The following is a 17,406-nucleotide window of genomic DNA, read 5'->3' as shown; positions in this document are numbered from 1 at the left end:
CGGCCTCCTGCTGCAAAGAGGTAAATTGTATCCGAGACAAGCGAAGCAGCAAATCTTAATATTTGAAGGTGAAATTGAAATCTACAAATATTTGATGAAAATAATTATGACGGTGATGAAAATATTTGCAGATGTGATTCCACTGCACCCCTCCTGCTCCTCTGTGGCCCTTAAAGATGTTTTGTATCTCTTTGTGCTCCCAGTGTGTCATTGTTGTCTTGAATATTCACATTTTCTGCTTCTTTACATTTGCACGACCCCTGTGGTTCTTGATCCCCTGCTTTGACATGAGCTCCCTCTACACAGGACTTTACTTCCTCACATTAGCTTCCTTCCACTGTTTGAATCACCTCTAAGTCTTTCCCTCCAGAGGACTGACGCTGATGACAAATCAGCATCAGTACAAATTAGCGCAGCTCTCTGGAGGTGTCATGAACAGTCTCCGTGGGATCAGCAGAACCAAAACCTTTACGCTTCACCTGAATCCCTGTTCACATCTAAAGATCACTTCTACTTTTAGTTCATGGTTGTGTGTGCAGGTACGATGTGAGCTTATTCTTCCTGATTCCTCCACAGAGTTGAGCAGCAGAGCTCAGAGCCTCCTATTCATCAGTCTGTCCAGCAGCAGCAAACAGATCTGGACTCCACATTTATGGTCTGTACTTGTACACCAATGTCTATATAAATACACGCACATATATACATGCATGCATCCATCCATCCATCCATCCATCCTGATCATTTATTGCTTTCTGTTCCATGTGTGCGCACAGAGCAAGGAAAAAGAGCATTCACATACTCTGCCCCTTATACATGGAACAAACTTATAAAGGATCTAAAAATAACAGAACTTATTCCACTGAGTGATTTTAAGTCTAGAATGAGTGCACTTGAGACAGCATCTCTGATTTGTAACTGTTTTAAATGATTTCCATTTTTTGTTTCATTTGATTTTAATATTTCACATAACACCTCTGTACATTTTCCATCCATACATATATATATTATTTTCCATGCACAGATATAGATCATATATATATATATATATATATATATATATATATATATATATATATATATATATATATATATATATATATATACACATACATACATACACATATACATATACATATACACCTCTGTCCAGTCTGTCCATCATAGATTTGATGTTCAGCACCGTGATTTCAGTTTGTCATTCATGTGGTATTTTGTTTCAGATGCTGGAGGAGAAGATTTTTACATTTGAGAAGAAGGAGCTAAAGAAGATGAAGAACAGTCTGAGTGCAGATGATCCACAATGCTTAGAGAGGCAGGAGGAAGGTCAAGACGAAGAGGAGAGGAGTGCCAGAGAAGCATTTATGACGATCTCACTCGACTTCTTGAGAAAAATGAAACGGAAAGACCTGGCCGACTGTCTGCAGAGCAGTAAGAGCATCCGTCTGAACTCTTGTAGCTAACAACAACAGAGTTGTTTTCTACTAATGTTAGTTCTGCAGTTTATTGTCACAGTATGGAGCAGTCAGTCCCATAGTTATTCAAGGAAGTCTGCACGAAAACAGTTGGAGGACAGAACAGTGTATCTGGTTTGCACAGTGGTTTGCAGCGGTGACACAAACAGGACTCATTTCCCCGTGTTTTTCTGTCATTTTCTTGTGTTAAACTACAAAACTTGGAAGAATCTTTAGATCCAAGACAGAACGTACACTCAAGACGCATAGTTTCATGTAGGACTTGAAACAACGTAATGGGACTTGAGAGTTTATTTTAGTTGCTGGATATAAGTATGCACATGCACACGGTGGCACATTTGTCAACTTTCTTCCAAATAAATAAATAAAAGCCTCCAATAGTCATTGTTGAAACTGATGAAAGTAGTAATAAATAATAACGTGGTTAAAAGTGACAAATGAAATCAGATATTGCTATTTAATTGTGGTTCTAAAGAATCTTTACATTAAAAAAAAAAAAAGCAGATGAAACTGGCCTAAACAAATGACTTTATTGATTGAAAACAATTGGACCAGTCTGACCTGTAATTAGCATCACTAGCTTCTTGAACATTGAAGTCAGTCAAATCTGACTGACTATTTAAAACAGCACAATGTAACTTTCAGCTTTTGTTGAGTTTGGCGGCTCCTTTGGACAAAAGCGGTAGTGCTTTACCAGTAGTGTGGAAGGGTTCCTACCATCCACATCGAAGTTACATACTGTAGTGCCAGTGAAGGTGATACAGACCCCTCAGACCATGACAGAGGTTCATTAAACCTGTTGGAAGTTGATGTACCATCACAATGACTCTGGAAATATTATATTAAGGTGGAAAAGTTACATTGTGCTGCTTTAAAGCGTGAAAAGTCGTCACTGCTGTTTTGTATCATGGTGTTCACCACACTGAACGTGGACCAGAGAAAGCAAAGGAGACAGTTGTCTGAGGAGATCAGAGAGAACATTTCTAGACAAGCATGTTCAGAGGACACCGCTATTGAAAGCAAATCATTAAAGAAAAGACGCCAAGCCACAAAGCTTTGGAGAATGTACTTTGGACAGATGAGACAAATCTGGAGCTTTTTGACAAGTGAATCTGGTACAGGAAGTCTTGAGTCTTTGAAGGTACGATGACATCTCAAGACTATCAAGACGTTCTGGAGACGGTCGTCTCAGAAAGCTTGGTTTCAGTGTTCGTGGGTCCTCTAACACGATAATCACCCAAAACACATGCAACTAATGAGAAGGAAGAACACAACACTGGACTATCTTAAGGTGTACTGAGTCCTGATCTAAATCCTATGAACATCTGTAGAGAGAGAGCTGAAACATGCAGTCTGGAGAAGAAACCATTCAAGCGTGAGATGACTGAAGCTGTTAGGTGTTACTGACATCACTTGATTGCAGTGATTGTTTTTATATATATATATATATATATATATATATATATATATATATATATATACGATTCTGTCAAACCAAAGCTCAAAGGCAATATCTGATTTTCATCAGTTACTTTTCAGTAAATTGTAATTAGGACCCAAGCACTGACAGTGCGAAGGCCCTATTGTATATGTAGCAATTTCTTCTTTATTTATTTTTCCGACGAAAGGAGGGCCTTTTTGCCCCCCTAAACGTGCCCCAAAAGTCACCAAATTTTGCACACAAGCCAGGACTGGCGAAAAATGTGAACATTTTGAATTAATCGTGTAATTTTGGCGCAATTTATGCCACTTCTTCAGCCGTTAATACAGCCCGAACTGTAACGTGCACTCAGGCGTGTTATACATCAAAATGTGCGTCTCCATCCTGAGACGACGCGCATTACTTTTCTCAGTCAAAAGTGTTACCGTGGCGACGATAGAGTGCGACCAGGCCTGGCGATACATTTGATATTTCATGGTTTGCATTAATGGACGTGGTCTAATGGCTCAACAGCGTCCCCTAGAAAACTTTGTGCCTCAAGCCCCACCATACGGTTTGATGTACATGCACGAAAATCGGTACACACCTGTATCCTGTCGCAACTTAAAGAAAAGTCTCTTGGCGCCATGGCCGAAACTGAACAGGAAGTCGGCCATTTTCAATTAATCGTGTAATTTTGGCGCAATTTATGCCATTCCTTTGGCAGTTAATACGGCCCGAACCATAACGTGCACCCAGGTGTGTTATACATCAAAATGGCCGTCTCCATCCTGCAACGACGCGCATTACTTTTCTCAGTCAAAAGCGTTACCGTGGCGATGCTGGACGCCAAAAATCACGCCCCCCCCCCCTTCATCTGATTGGTCCATACAGAAAAAACTTTGTGCCTCAAGCCCCACAATACGGCTTGACGTACATCCACGAAAATCGGTACACAGCTGTGTCATGTTGCAACTTAAAGAAAAGTCTCTTGGCGCCATGGCTGAAACCGAACAGGAAGTCGGCCATTTTGAACATTTTGAATTAATCGTGTAATTTTGGCGCAATTTATGCCACTTCTTCGGCCGTTAATACGGCCCGAACCGTAACGTGCACTCAGGCGTGTTATACATCAAAATGTGCGTCTCCATCCTGAGACGACGCGCATTACTTTTCTCAGTCATAAGTGTTACCGTGGCGACGACAGATGCCAAAAAGCACGACCCTCCTTCATCTGATTGGTCTATATTTGATAGTTCCTACTTTCTGCCATAACTTTTGAACGGGTTGTGATAAAGACTCGTGGGTGGTGTCATCGGACTCAGTATTGAGTACTTGACCTTCATTGGCCTGACTTAGCCCCGCCCCTTCTTCTGATTGGTCAATATTTGATAGTCCCTATTTTCTTCAATAACTTTTGAATGCTTTGACATAAAGACTCGTGGGTGGTGTCATCGGACATGATTTTGAGTCCTTGAACACAATTGCTGCAAATTAGCCCCCCCCCCCCCTTCATCTGATTGGTCGATATCTGATAGTTCCTACTTTCTGCCATAACTTTTGAATGGTTTGATATAGTCATAGATGGTGTCATCCGCTAAATGTCCAGGCCTGAAGAATCTACATGCAAGTCATACAAGCGCTTCCACTGCAGCACGCCTGAACGTGCACAAGGGAACGAGGGCCCGTTCATCGCTGCTTGCAGCTTTAATTTATTATTACTTTTGTTGGATTTAAGTTGTTTAGAAACCATTGTGGGTTTTTCTTTCAATAACTGAATGAACCAAAACATTTGTCCACCCCTGTACACAATAATGAGGAGCTGTACGAGTATGTTCATGAGTATAACATCGATATGAAGCTCAACAAGGATGTTCAAACTGTGCATATTAGGTTCAATATAATAAAGCATACACTGAGGTTCTTTGTTTGTTTGTTCAGAGGATGCTGCTGCTGTCTGTCAACGACTGCTCAAGTCGAGGCAAAAGGACACATGCAAGTGTGTATTTGAAGGGATAGCAAAAGCTGGAAATCCAACCCTTCTGAATGACATCTACACAGAGATCTACATCACAGAGGGAGGGACAGTTGAAGTCAATCACGAACATGAAGCCATACAAATCGAAGCTGCATCTTGGAAACAAGACATAAAGGAAGCAAAAATCAGACCTGAAGACATATTCAAACTGCTACCTGGGAGAGTTGAACCAATCAAAACAGTGATGACTAAGGGGGTGGCCGGTATTGGAAAAACTGTCCTAACGCAGAAGTTCATTCTGGACTGGGCTGAAGGCAAAACCAACCAAGACATCCAGTTCACATTTCCATTCAACTTCAGAGAGCTCAACGTGCTGAAAGAGAGAAAGTTCAGCTTGGTGGAACTTATTCATCGCTTATTCCCTGAAACCAAAGAAGCAGGAATCTGCAGGTTTGAGAAATTCCGGGTCGTCTTCATCTTCGACTGTCTGGATGAGTGTCGACTTCCTCTGGACTTCCACAACAATGAGGTCCTGACTGATGTTACAGAATCCAGCTCTGTAGATGCTCTGCTGACAAACCTCATCAGGGGGAAACTGCTTCCCTCTGCTCAAATCTGGATCCTCACAAGACCTGCAGCTGCCAGTCTAATCCCCCCTGACTGTGTTGACATGGTGACAGAAGTCAGGGGATTTAATGACACACATAAAGAAGAGTATTTTTGCAAGAGATTCAAAGATGAAGAGATGGCTAGTAGAATCATCCCCCACATCGAGACATCACGAAGTCTCCACATCATGTGCCACATCCCCATCTTCTGCTGGATCACTGCTACAGTTCTGGAGAAACTGTTGAAAACCAGAAAGTCAAGAGAGCTCCCCAAGACCCTGACTGAGATGTACATCCACTTCCTGGTGGTTCAGGCCAAACTGAAGAAGGTGAAGTATGATGGAGGAGCTGAGACAGATCCTCACTGGAGTCCAGAGAGCACAAAGATGATTGAGTCTCTGGGAAAACTGGCTTTTGAGCAGCTGCAGAAAGGAAACCTGATCTTCTATGAATCAGACCTGAGAGAGTGTGATATCGATGTCAGAGAAGCTTCAGTGTACTCGGGAGTGTTCACACAGATCTTTAAAGAGGAGAAAGGATTGTACCAGGACAAGGTGTTCTGCTTCATTCATCTGAGTTTTCAGGAGTTTCTGGCTGCTCTTCATGTCCATCTGACCTTCATCAACTCTGGTGTCAACCTCTTAAAGGAACAACAGTTGGACACCTGTAATAAGTCTGAAAGAAAAAGATATGGAGCTGACGAGAGAATTTTCTACCAGAGTGCTGTGGACAAGGCCTTGCAGAGTCCAAATGGACACCTGGACTTGTTCCTTCGCTTCCTTCTTGGCCTTTCACTTGAAACCAATCAGTCTCTCCTACAAGGTCTGCTGACTAAGACAGGAAGGAGTTCAGAGATCAATCCTGAAGCAGCCCAGTACATCAAGAAGAAGATCGAGGAGAATCCAAGCCCAGAGAAGTGCATCAATCTGTTCCACTGTCTGGATGAACTTAATGATCATTCTCTGGTCGAGGAGATCCAACAGTACCTGAGTTCAGGCAGTCTCTGCACAGACAAACTGTCTCCTGCTCAGTGGTCAGCTCTGGTCTTCATCTTACTGTCATCAAAAAAAGACCTGGAGGTGTTTGACCTGAAGAAATACTCGGCTACAGAGGACGCTCTACTGAGGCTGCTGCCAGTGGTCAAAGCTTCGAAGAAAGCTCTGTAAGTATTAAAAACTAACTTGTTCGGCAATACTAGGCTACTTTTTTTAATAATGGAAAAATTAGTTACACTAAATGTTCAACTAATTTCAGTGTCATTGACAGGCAGTGTCATGTCAGGGTTCCTTCAATTCAAGAGTAATCCGGCAACCTCTTTGAGGAAAATTGTAGTGTACCAACAATTTATGACTGAATATTTAAGTTATTTAACTAAATTTGTGCCACTATTATGTTTTAAACTACTTATGCAATAAGTAAATAACTTAATTATCCACCTTTGATATGGAATTCAGGCTAAACGGCTGTCATCTGTCAGAGAGAAGCTGTGAAGCTCTGTCTACAGTTCTCAGCTCATCCAGTCTGACTAAACTGGACCTGAGTAACAACGACCTGAAGGACTCGGGAGTGAAGAGACTCTCGGATGGACTACGGAGTCCACGGTGCAAACTGGAAACTCTCAGGTCAGCATTCATCAACCTGGTCAACTGTTCAGCATAAATTATCATTCACATCAGAGAGATTCTTTTTAAAAGTGGGGTACTCTGAAGCACTTATGAACACTTAGGGCCCGATTTACTAAGATCCTAAATAAAGAGTACTAAATTGCGTGTGCACTGAAAAAGTTTGCACGTGCTGTTGTTCTGTGTTTTGCGGGTGATCAATTAAGAATGCTTGCGCAATTGATAACAGGTGCAAACCGCAGTATTTAAATGTTGGTGTTGCGTGTCTTACGGTTTGCGCCATGGAGAGTCTGGATGGAAAGCAGGATAGTCGCAAGCGCAAAATGAAATTTGACGAGTTGGAGTTAGAGATATTAGTGGAAGAGGCAAATAAACACATTCATGAACTACAGCAAAGAAATTTAAACATTACCAAAAGAAATGCAATATGGGAGAAAATCTGCATAGAATAAATGCAGTTGGTAAGACAAAAAGAACGGCAGATGAGGTTAAAAGAAGGTGGCAAGATATAAGGCGAAGAACTAAAGAAAAAGTGGCCTTTAATAAAACTTGTGCAACCATTTTTAAAATAGCATGCAGCAGAATAAAGACTCTCTCTCTGCGTATTCTTTGATTTTGGCGATGTCGCCTCCTTGCCACAATAACGGCAGCAGCAGATTAGCACCTTCCTTTCAAACGTATTAAATACAGACGCAATCACAATCCCCGCAATTACTTTCAGGCTTGGTAAATCTCATTGCGTGTGGTAAATGAACCTATTTGCATTTTCCCCTCCCAGTATTTTGCGCTTTCTGGCGGGTACGCCCCATATTGATTATTCATCAGGGCAAAAGTACTAAATGAACAGCGTGTGCTATTTTGCTTATTTGAGAGGCGCAGTCCTCTTTGCACGCTGTTAGTAGATTAGCTGGCACATTGGTTTGCGGGTGCTGTCAAGTTTGCACACGTTTTTACGCACACAAACCTTTAGTAAATCGGGCCCTTAGTGTCTTGCTTGTAATATTTTTTTTTCTAAACATCTGACCAACTTACATAAAATAAACTTGAGATACTTTCAATGAAGCATACAAAACAACACATACACTTGAAACTCAAAATCGCTTCTATTCTCACTCTTTTGTTCCCTCACAAATATTTATAATGCTAACAATGTAATAGATGGTGAACAAGCAACCAACCGGGGTTGGTTTTGACTCCACATTGTGATGATGTTTGTTTCATGCCGTCAGGGTGCAGTACAGTGTTGTTGGTGCTCTTCTGACTCTTTAGTGCCATCGTCAAGTGAACATGAATCCTGGCTTTCGACCCACAGCAGTTTTCTAACTGTTGCATTTCTGCAGCCTTTCAGGATGTCTAATCACAAAGGAAGGCTGTGATTCTCTGGTATCTGCTCTGAAGTCGAATCCCTCCTATATGAGAAAACTGGATCTGAGCTACAACAATCCAGGAGAGTTAGGAGCGAGGATCCTCAGTGATGGAGTGAAAGATCCAGAATGGAAACTGCAATCTCTCAGGTATGGACACATCTGCTTGCATCCCACAGAGAAGGAGGAGCGAACCAAGTTTAAGCAGGTCATCTTGTGTAGGTACCAGAGATGCAGCAGCGTGAGTTGCAGCCCAATCAGGGCACAATAACAGCTTCATCTGAACTCCACCGCAAGATGAAATCAAGTGGATGAACTAGTTCAAACTGTGCTGGAATGTAGCAACCAAAGGACAGGACATTAGAGACGCTGCATTGATGCAGATCTGACCATGTCTTTCTTTTTCAGAGTAGAACAATGCATGTATGAGAGCCATGTAGTGTCCATGATTGTGTACTGAGAGAGACTGTGCTGGACTGATCCTCCTCCTCCTTTCAGGGTGGAGCCTGCTGGAGAACGATGGTTGAAACCGGGTCCAAGCAAGTGTAAGTCCTTCTCATTTGATTCAGGACAAAAAAAAGTCAGCACACAATGATTCACTTTCAAACAGCTTCACCACTCATTCATCAGTCCAAATGAACAGATGAGACATCAATAACAACTGCAGCTGTGTTGGTTTCTCTTCTTCTTCTCCAACAGATTCCTGTGAACTCACGATTGACACAAACACAGTAAATAAAAACATCAAACTGTCTGAAGACAACAGGAAGATGACCTGGTTGAAGGAGAATCAGTCATATCCTGATCATCCAGACAGATTTGATGAGTGGCCTCAGCTGCTGTGCAGAGATCCTCTAACTGGTTGTCGCTACTGGGAGGTTGAGTGGCAAGGCAGAGTTGCGATAGCGGTGAGTTACAGAGGAATCGGAAAGAGAGGAGACGAGAAGGATTGTGTCTTTGGGAGGAACAAACAGTCCTGGAGTCTGGAGTGTTTTGATGATGGTCGGTATTCTGTCATTCACAATGACAGAGAAGTCGCATCTTTCTCCTCAGTTTCTAACAGAGTAGTAGTACATGTGAACTATCCTGCTGGGACTCTGTCCTTCTACAGTGTCTCCTCTGACAGACTGAAGCACCTCCACACCTTCAACAACACGTTCACTGAACCTCTTTATCCTGGATTTAGGCTCTGGCCTGATTCTTCAGTGGCTCTGTGTTCAGTTTAGTGCAAATGTATTTGGCTCAGGAGCCAAACCGGGCCCGTACCAGAGAAATGAAGAGTGTTTGTGTGAGCTGTTAAAAAAAAACATGTAAAAGCCTTTACCATCCATCCATCCATCCATCCATCCATCCATCCATCTTCGACTGCTTATCTGGGCTTGGGTATCCCAAGGCGTTCAGCCGAGAGACAGTCCCTCCCCCGGGACTCGGGTCTTCCCCGGTGACTCCTCCCAGCTTGTGACCATAGTTGAGGCTGGGAATGTAGAGCGACTGGTGAATCGAGAGCTGGGGATGAGCTGAGAGATGGTCTCTGATTCTGATGAGACTTCATGAAGAGGGAGATTCGGGATTTGGGCTCCGGCCTGATTCTTCAGTGACTTTGGGTTCAGTTTCATAACTCATTGAAGTAAAAGTCCAGTCTGTACAGATTTCTTGTAAACCTTTACAAGAACTTCAATCTTTTTTTGAAACTTGTATTTAGTTTGGATGCTCTGCTACTTTATAATTTTGCTTCTAATTATCACTTTCTTAAGAGGGACATTTGTTGATTATCTATCTATCATATATATATAAAAATATAGATACCGGTATACATTTTTCACGTTTATTTTTTTTCAAAAACCCATGTAATTCTATAATTAGCTGACGATACGCAACTGTACATCGCCGTGTCTCCTGATGACACTGGGCCAATTGATGCCCTTTTTAACTGTATTTTAGACATCAAGTCATGGATGGCAGCAAACTTCCTACAGCTCAACCAGGGCAAAACAGAGATTTTACTCATCGGTCCCGAAGGCCAGAGAGAGAAACTTTTACCAAAGTTACAGGATTTTAAACCCTCAAAATCAGTTAAAAATCTGGGCGTGATTTTTGACTCTGAGCTCACTTTTATTCCACATATTAAAAACATAACAAAGATCGGTTTTTACCATCTTAAGAACATAGCCAGAGTCCGCCCGTTTCTCTCTCAGGCCAGTACGGAGGTGCTAATGCATGCTTTTATCTCATGTCGTTTAGATTATTGTAACGCCCTGCTCTCTGGTCTTCCTAAAAAGAACATGTACAACCTACAATTATTACAGAATTCAGCCGCACGCGTGCTGACGAGGACCAGAGGGCGGGAGCACATTACACCTGTTTTAAAATCGCTGCATTGGCTCCCCGTGCGCTTCAGGATCGATTTTAAGGTTCTTTTACTAGTTTTTAAGTGTCTTAATGGTCTTGGGCCTTCTTATTTGTCTGCACTACTTTTACCCTATCGACCCTCGCGGACCCTGAGGTCCTCCGGTGCTGGCCTTTTAACCATACCAAAAGTTAGAACCAGGACACACGGGGAGGCGGCATTCAGTTTTTATGGTCCCCGATTGTGGAACAACCTCCCGGAGAACCTCAGGGCCGCAGAGACTGTTGATGTTTTTAAAAAGAGGCTCAAGACCCATCTCTTTAATCAGGCTTTTAACTGACTCATTTAACTCTTTTACATTTCTTATGCTCACCCTTATTTTTATTGAATCTTACTGCTCTGTTTTATATTTAGTTTATCCTTTCTTATCGTATTTTATTTTTGTTTAATCTCAATGTTTTATCTAAATATTTTAGTTGTTATTTATGGTCTATTTTATACATTTTACTGTTTTATTATTTTAGTTTTTAATGTCTTACTTTCTAGACATACTTTTAGGATTTTATGTTTGTATGTCTTATGTTTTTTATAAACTCCTTTAGTGTATTTTATCCTGTTTTCTTGTAGCTTTTATCTCCAGTGTTTCCTCATGGGGAGCCTCCATGCTGGGAGTGACTCTGGCCTGCAGGGGGTCGTCCTGGGGGTCGTTCTGGCCTGGATGGTTGTGGAACTCTGCACCACGGCTTCACCGCTGTGGTGTGGACTCCTCTTTCCGTCCGGGCCGGGATGGTCTCTGTGGGCCCCCCCCCCTTGTAGCTGCGGGCTATGAGACCTCCTGGCGTGGACGGCTCCCTGTTACCGTTTCCTCACCTGGATCCTCTGTGCCTAGCCATGTCTACACCATGTGTCTGCGTGCCTGTCTGTGTGTGTAATTTAGGAGAATTGTAGTGTGCTTTTGTCTGCGGGGGGGGGGGGGGGGCATTAATAAGTTTTATGTTTGTTTTTTTCTTGTTTTTTTTTTCTGTTAAGCACTTTGTGTTTCATTATTTGTAGGAAAAGTGCTATATAAATAAAGTTTGATTTGATTTGAATCCAGACAGCCTGACATCATTGAGGAAGTTAGGCAGTGAAAAAACGAAAGAAAAGGATGAGAAAGTGTATATAAATACTTCTGAGTTGTGCTGAAAAATATGAGATCTTTGGCGTGTGGAGTGGAAAAACTTGGAACACTGATGAAGACAAGTTGGGACTATGAGGAACTCTGAACGTCAAGATGTGACAGCAGGAACATATTGCGGACTCCAGTGTTCCCTCCAACCGGATTTCATACAGGGAGTGAGAGATGCATCCAGACCAGCAAGACAGGATATTTGCATATTTCATATATGCAAATATTCATATTTATTCATATTTACTACTTATTCTTTGCTACTTATTCTTTTGCAGAGTATATTAAATTCAGTATCAGTTTATGCATTTTAAGATTAAGATTCCCAGAATATTCAAATTTTTTGAGATAGGATATTTGAGTTTTCTTAAGCTGTAAGCCATGATCAGCAATATTAAAATAATAAAAGGCTTGCAATATTTCAGTTGATTTGTAATGAATCCAGAATGTATGATATTTTTGTTTTTGTAATTGCATTACAGAAAATCACAATATTCTAATTTTCTGAGACAGTCCTGTAAAGATAAAGATGTACTTTACTGATGATGTACCAGGACAGGGAAATTACTGAAACAGGAACACAAGAAAAATACTCAAAACGACATCTACTAATAAACTAAAATGAATTAATTATTCAGACTTATTCATGAGGGCAACGCAGTAGAAGTATAGGATTATGAGTTGTTAGGATATGTGTTTTCCTCAGACATATTGTTTTATTGCTGAGGCTGCTGCCCCCGCGACCCGGTAACGGATAAGCGGGAGAAGATGAGTGAGAGTGAGTGAGATATTGTTTTATGTGGATGTTGGGTTGAACTTATTATATCATGCGTTATATTTACGCATGATGGAAGTTTTCCCAGTGTTGTGTGTGCATTGCTTTTATTGTGAAATAACTTGGAAAGTGAGTAAACTGATATATAAAATATGTGCCACGGCAATTGATGTTTGCAGTGTCTCGAGAAATAAATAAGTACTACGTTGCATGTAGACGGTGTGATTCTTCCTCAATATGTTTAATGAAGCTGAAAGCGTAACAGGTCATGGGCCCAGGCGCGGCGGCACAGGAGGAAGATGGCAAAGACTGGTCTTTGACAGAGATGAAAATAACTAGAAACTTTGGGAGGTAAAGTTTCTTTGCCACATGAAAATACTTGGCTTCAAAGATATAGTTTCCACGGATGAACCAGATGCAGAAAAGAATGTTACCCTGAGCTAATTCAGTTCCTCGACGACAAAAGCCTGTCGTTGGCATTTAGAGACGCGGCGGATGACGGAAGAAAAGGTTTAGGAATACTGCAAGACCATAATGCGAGCCCACAGTTATTGCTCTTTACGCAGAGCTAACTTCTTTACAGAAGCAGCCAGAGGAAACTGTGATGGATTATGTTATTTGAGCTGAAAAGATGGTAACCTCCCTGAGAAAGGCAAAGGAAGTCATTAGCAATGGGTTAATGATGGCTATGGTTGTAAAAGCCCTCCCAGAATCATACAAGCCTTTTGTCGAACATACAACCCAGAGCAGCGAGGAACTAACATTTACAAAGTTCAAAAGCAATCTACGAAGCTATGAAGAAACTGAAAAGTTCGACACTAAACCAAAGTCAGGCAATGTGATGAAAGTGAACATGTCATCAGTGATCTGCTATGGTTGTGGAAAACACCGCCATATTGCAAGCCATTGCCGCCAAAAAGATGTATCACAATGGTGAATGGTGTCCTGAGATGTGCAGGAGATAAAATGAAACAAAGATGACGGAAAAACAAACTGCAGAGGGTCCAGAAAACCAGGAGGAATCAACCTATGTGTTTAAAGTCAGCCAGTTTCTTCCTGACAGTATGAAGAAAAATTAACCAATGGTGGACTGTGGAGCTACTTCACACATTTGATGAGTGTTTCGATCCAAAGACATATTGCATGGAGCTGGCTGACGGATCCAGGAATTTTATTTTTATGCAAAATGTTTGTAAATAAGCAGTAATGTGTAGCACACAGATGTGATATGTTTACACGTTAAAAAATAAATAAAAATACGACTTTGAATAATTGTGATCACAATATTTATCAATATAATCATGATTATCATCTTTTGTCCATAATCGTGCACTCAAATGTCAGTTAGCAAAAGGTGCCCGCTGCTTATCATCGTCCTCAGAGCCTTCCAGGCTGATCCACAACCAGTCACGGAGGTCTGATGGTAAAATTAACTCTTCTTCTAATACCATCCAAGTGCTCTACCAACTGTGCTGCAGCTGATTTTTTCATTTTTTTCCAGGCCACAGCGGCACCTCGGATACAAAGCTTGAAAAGGCAAAGAAATGAAAAATCCTACAATTAAATGTACTTTATTTATTTAGATTTATTACTCTTTTCCATTTGATATCTGCATGGAGACATGCTGAGAGTGAGATTAGAGAAACAGGAGGAAACCTATCATTTAAAAGGTAAAGTTTGACAACTATGCTGATATTGTATTTGTCTTCCAGTCTGGAAGAGTCTGATGACGAAGCTTGGCACAAGTGAACTGGATCCTCAACAAATCAGTCAACATTTCTGATCTCACCACTGAACTCGCATTTGAAATGGATGCTTGATTCCCAGATGTTCATTTCTGAGGGTTTTTGTTGTAAAACAACGACGAGTCAAATAACCCTCAGTAGGAAATAGGCTGTACTTACTCTGCAGTAGGAGTCTGTGCGAGCAGGAGTCACAGCAAGTATTGGTGGTTGAAGGTTTTGGTTTGCAGGTGAGTTCATCCTTGTGATGAGCAGAAAGAGGGAGAACAATCAACATGGAGCGGAGAATGAGAGGGATTTATCACATACATACAAATATAGCTGTAATGGCTACTCTTGCATTAAATAAAAAATGTTTTAAATAACAAAGTAGTCTGAGGAGGAGGTATATGACTTATTTAGCTGTAGAAAAACTGTCTCACTCCTCACTCACTTCCACACAAAAACCAGAGCCAGCGCACCCACCTCTCCCTAATCACAGGAGGAGGGCGGTCCGACCAGGAGGAGGAGGCCGTGAGCAGCAGAAAGCAGTCACAATAACAAACAGAATCCATCAACCATTTTCAATAATCAGTCAACATTATCACCAGTACCACTTGGATGCACCACCTTCACAAAATACAAACAGTACAAATATGGCTCCAACAGTAGCCTCTGTCTTTTTTTCCAATACAAGTACAAAAATTATTCTTGCTTGCATATTAATGTAATGTAATGTATGTAATGTACTTTATTTATAGCAGTTTACAACAGGCCTTCAGTGTGTCTAAGTGATTTACAGCAAGTAATAGATAAAAAGGAGGAAAAATAAGAACATTCAAAAACAAACTACAAAAAAAAATTAAATTAAATTTTGACCTCGGGACTTCCAGCAAAAGTTGATCAGTTGACCTCAGTGCAGTTAAAAGCTTGGATAAATACAAGGGTGCAAGGTCAAAAATAGCTTTAAAAACGAACATCAAAAGTTTAAAATCAATTCGATAAAGGACAGGAAGCCGATGGAGGGAGTCAAGGACTGGAGTGATGTGCACACGTCTGTTAGTGTTGGTTAAAAGATGGGCAGTAGCAAGTTGCCGTCGTCTGCAGCACTTTTATCAACAATGGTTAAACATTATTACATTTTTATTACATACAGTATATTACTTTGAACTTCAATCCCTGATAAAGCAACATAATTAAACTGTAACTAAAGAAAACAATAAATGGGTAACAAACATTTAACTGACTCATAAGTAAAGTAAAACTATCCTTGGAGATTTTTTTCTCCAGTTTGGTGAAATCACAAGGACCAACTGATCGATAAAACTGTATCATGCCCAGTTAAAACATGTTTTCCAGACTGCAAGCGGCTCGAGAAGACGCCAACTGACAGTTGAAACCATCGTCTGTTCTGGTTTATCCTGTTTGAGATGATATGAACTGATACTGTCGGATTCTGTTTGAACCAACACTAGCTGGAGTTTGCACTTTGAACGATGGACATAAACTCTGATATCAATTTTATAGACGCAGGTTTGTAGGTGCAGCTGACTTCAGGGAAAGAGAAGAGAACGTAACAGGAACAGGACGGAGTCGTACATAAACTGTTGCAGTTCCAGATGACGTGTCGTCTTCTTCAACAATATGGACTGATTGGAGAAACTGTAAGTTTCTTCATTTCTTTAATTATTTTTCTTGAAACAAGGTTTTCTGCTCGTTTCTGCATAATTGATTGAGAAACGGTTTAAAGATCCGCAGATGCCGAATATTAAACAACGTTTCACGTTCTTGAGTGCATAAAAACATTCCTCCCTTGGAAATGTTTACATTTATTACACACATTTATTCAAAGTATCTGTTCTCTTACTTTTCTCTCACAATCCACTTTGTACTTTGATCAGTCGCGAGTTTAAATATTAAAACTAACACTTTTACACTGCACTTGTCCTCAAGGTGACTTCAACAACAGTTGTGTGATTAGTTGTGCGGTTAATGATCAAAGTTTTCTCAACTGTCTGTCCATCATCACACAGACATTTATTAATTTTTACAGCTTAATTTCTGTAAAAATACTCAGCTTGCACAGCCTGTTTGGCTCCTTAGGTTTTAATATTTTTAGTCTTGTATTTGGTGTCACGTGCATCCTATAAAAAGTCAACTATAACGCAAATCAATGATTTCATTTGTCTTAAAAACTAAACACAAACTCTGTTTGGATGTTCCGGTGAAGATAAATGCTGGTGTTTGTTGGGCTACAACTCTGTCTCGATCTAGTAGTCTAAAATCAGAATTACATCAGATAATCACAGGTTCATACTCTGAACACATTAAAAAACTAAAGATAAGAGCCGATCAGGAGGAGAAGCTATTTCAACAAAATGAATGATGTACGAGTCCTCAGCAGAATAAAAGTCAAGTCTGAGGAAACTGGTGCAGATTTGAATTCAAAAGCATGAACAAAATTCAAAAGCATGCTTCTGTATATACATACACACGTACGTTTGGACACACTTCCCAATTTTTATGAATAGAAAGGTGTGTCCAAACCTTTGGTCTGTACTGTGTTAACATTTATTAGATATGGCCCATAAATAAAGGAGCAGCTTATCTTTGAACAGCATGAATGGTGGTGGTGGGAGAGAGAGGGTGAGAGAGTGATTTGATTTGAAGATTTTATTTCGAACATGCATGCATGATAAAAAAAAGTACAAAAAAGTAAAAAAACAGAATACACACACACACACACACACACATACATATATATATATATATATATATATATATATATATATATATATATATATCTGTCTGTCTGTCTACAGCACTTGGGCAGACCTCACGGATCCACCAACATGCTCGAAACGGAGTAGGAATGAAGTAACCACTTATCGAGTCCTACCCCTGAATCTTACATTCTTAGATATAAGATTC

General features: G+C 40.7%; 2 protein-coding genes across 2 annotated transcripts; both read left to right on the top strand.

The window, feature by feature from the left end:
• The first annotated feature begins 485 nt into the window (after positions 1-485).
• Positions 486-7,248, top strand: LOC133425157 (NACHT, LRR and PYD domains-containing protein 3-like). The gene is made up of 4 exons (XM_061715837.1): positions 486-655; positions 1,221-1,428; positions 4,834-6,640; positions 6,933-7,248. The coding sequence occupies exons 1-4, from the start codon at positions 653-655 to the stop codon at positions 7,135-7,137; spliced, it is 2,223 nt and encodes a 740-aa protein (XP_061571821.1). The 5' UTR covers positions 486-652; the 3' UTR covers positions 7,138-7,248.
• Positions 7,249-8,355: 1,107 nt separating this feature from the next.
• LOC133425160 (neoverrucotoxin subunit alpha-like) lies at positions 8,356-9,805 on the top strand. The gene is made up of 3 exons (XM_061715841.1): positions 8,356-8,614; positions 8,963-9,009; positions 9,164-9,805. Exons 1-3 carry the CDS (start codon positions 8,514-8,516, stop codon positions 9,688-9,690), a joined length of 675 nt encoding a protein of 224 aa, XP_061571825.1. The 5' UTR covers positions 8,356-8,513; the 3' UTR covers positions 9,691-9,805.
• Positions 9,806-17,406: the final 7,601 nt, after the last annotated feature.

This window comes from Cololabis saira, chromosome 24 (genome assembly GCF_033807715.1).
Source record: "Cololabis saira isolate AMF1-May2022 chromosome 24, fColSai1.1, whole genome shotgun sequence".
In the NCBI taxonomy this organism is placed as follows: Eukaryota; Metazoa; Chordata; class Actinopteri; order Beloniformes; family Belonidae; genus Cololabis; species Cololabis saira.
Note: the sequence above shows the minus strand (reverse complement) of the source record. Positions and strands in the feature narration are given on the sequence as shown.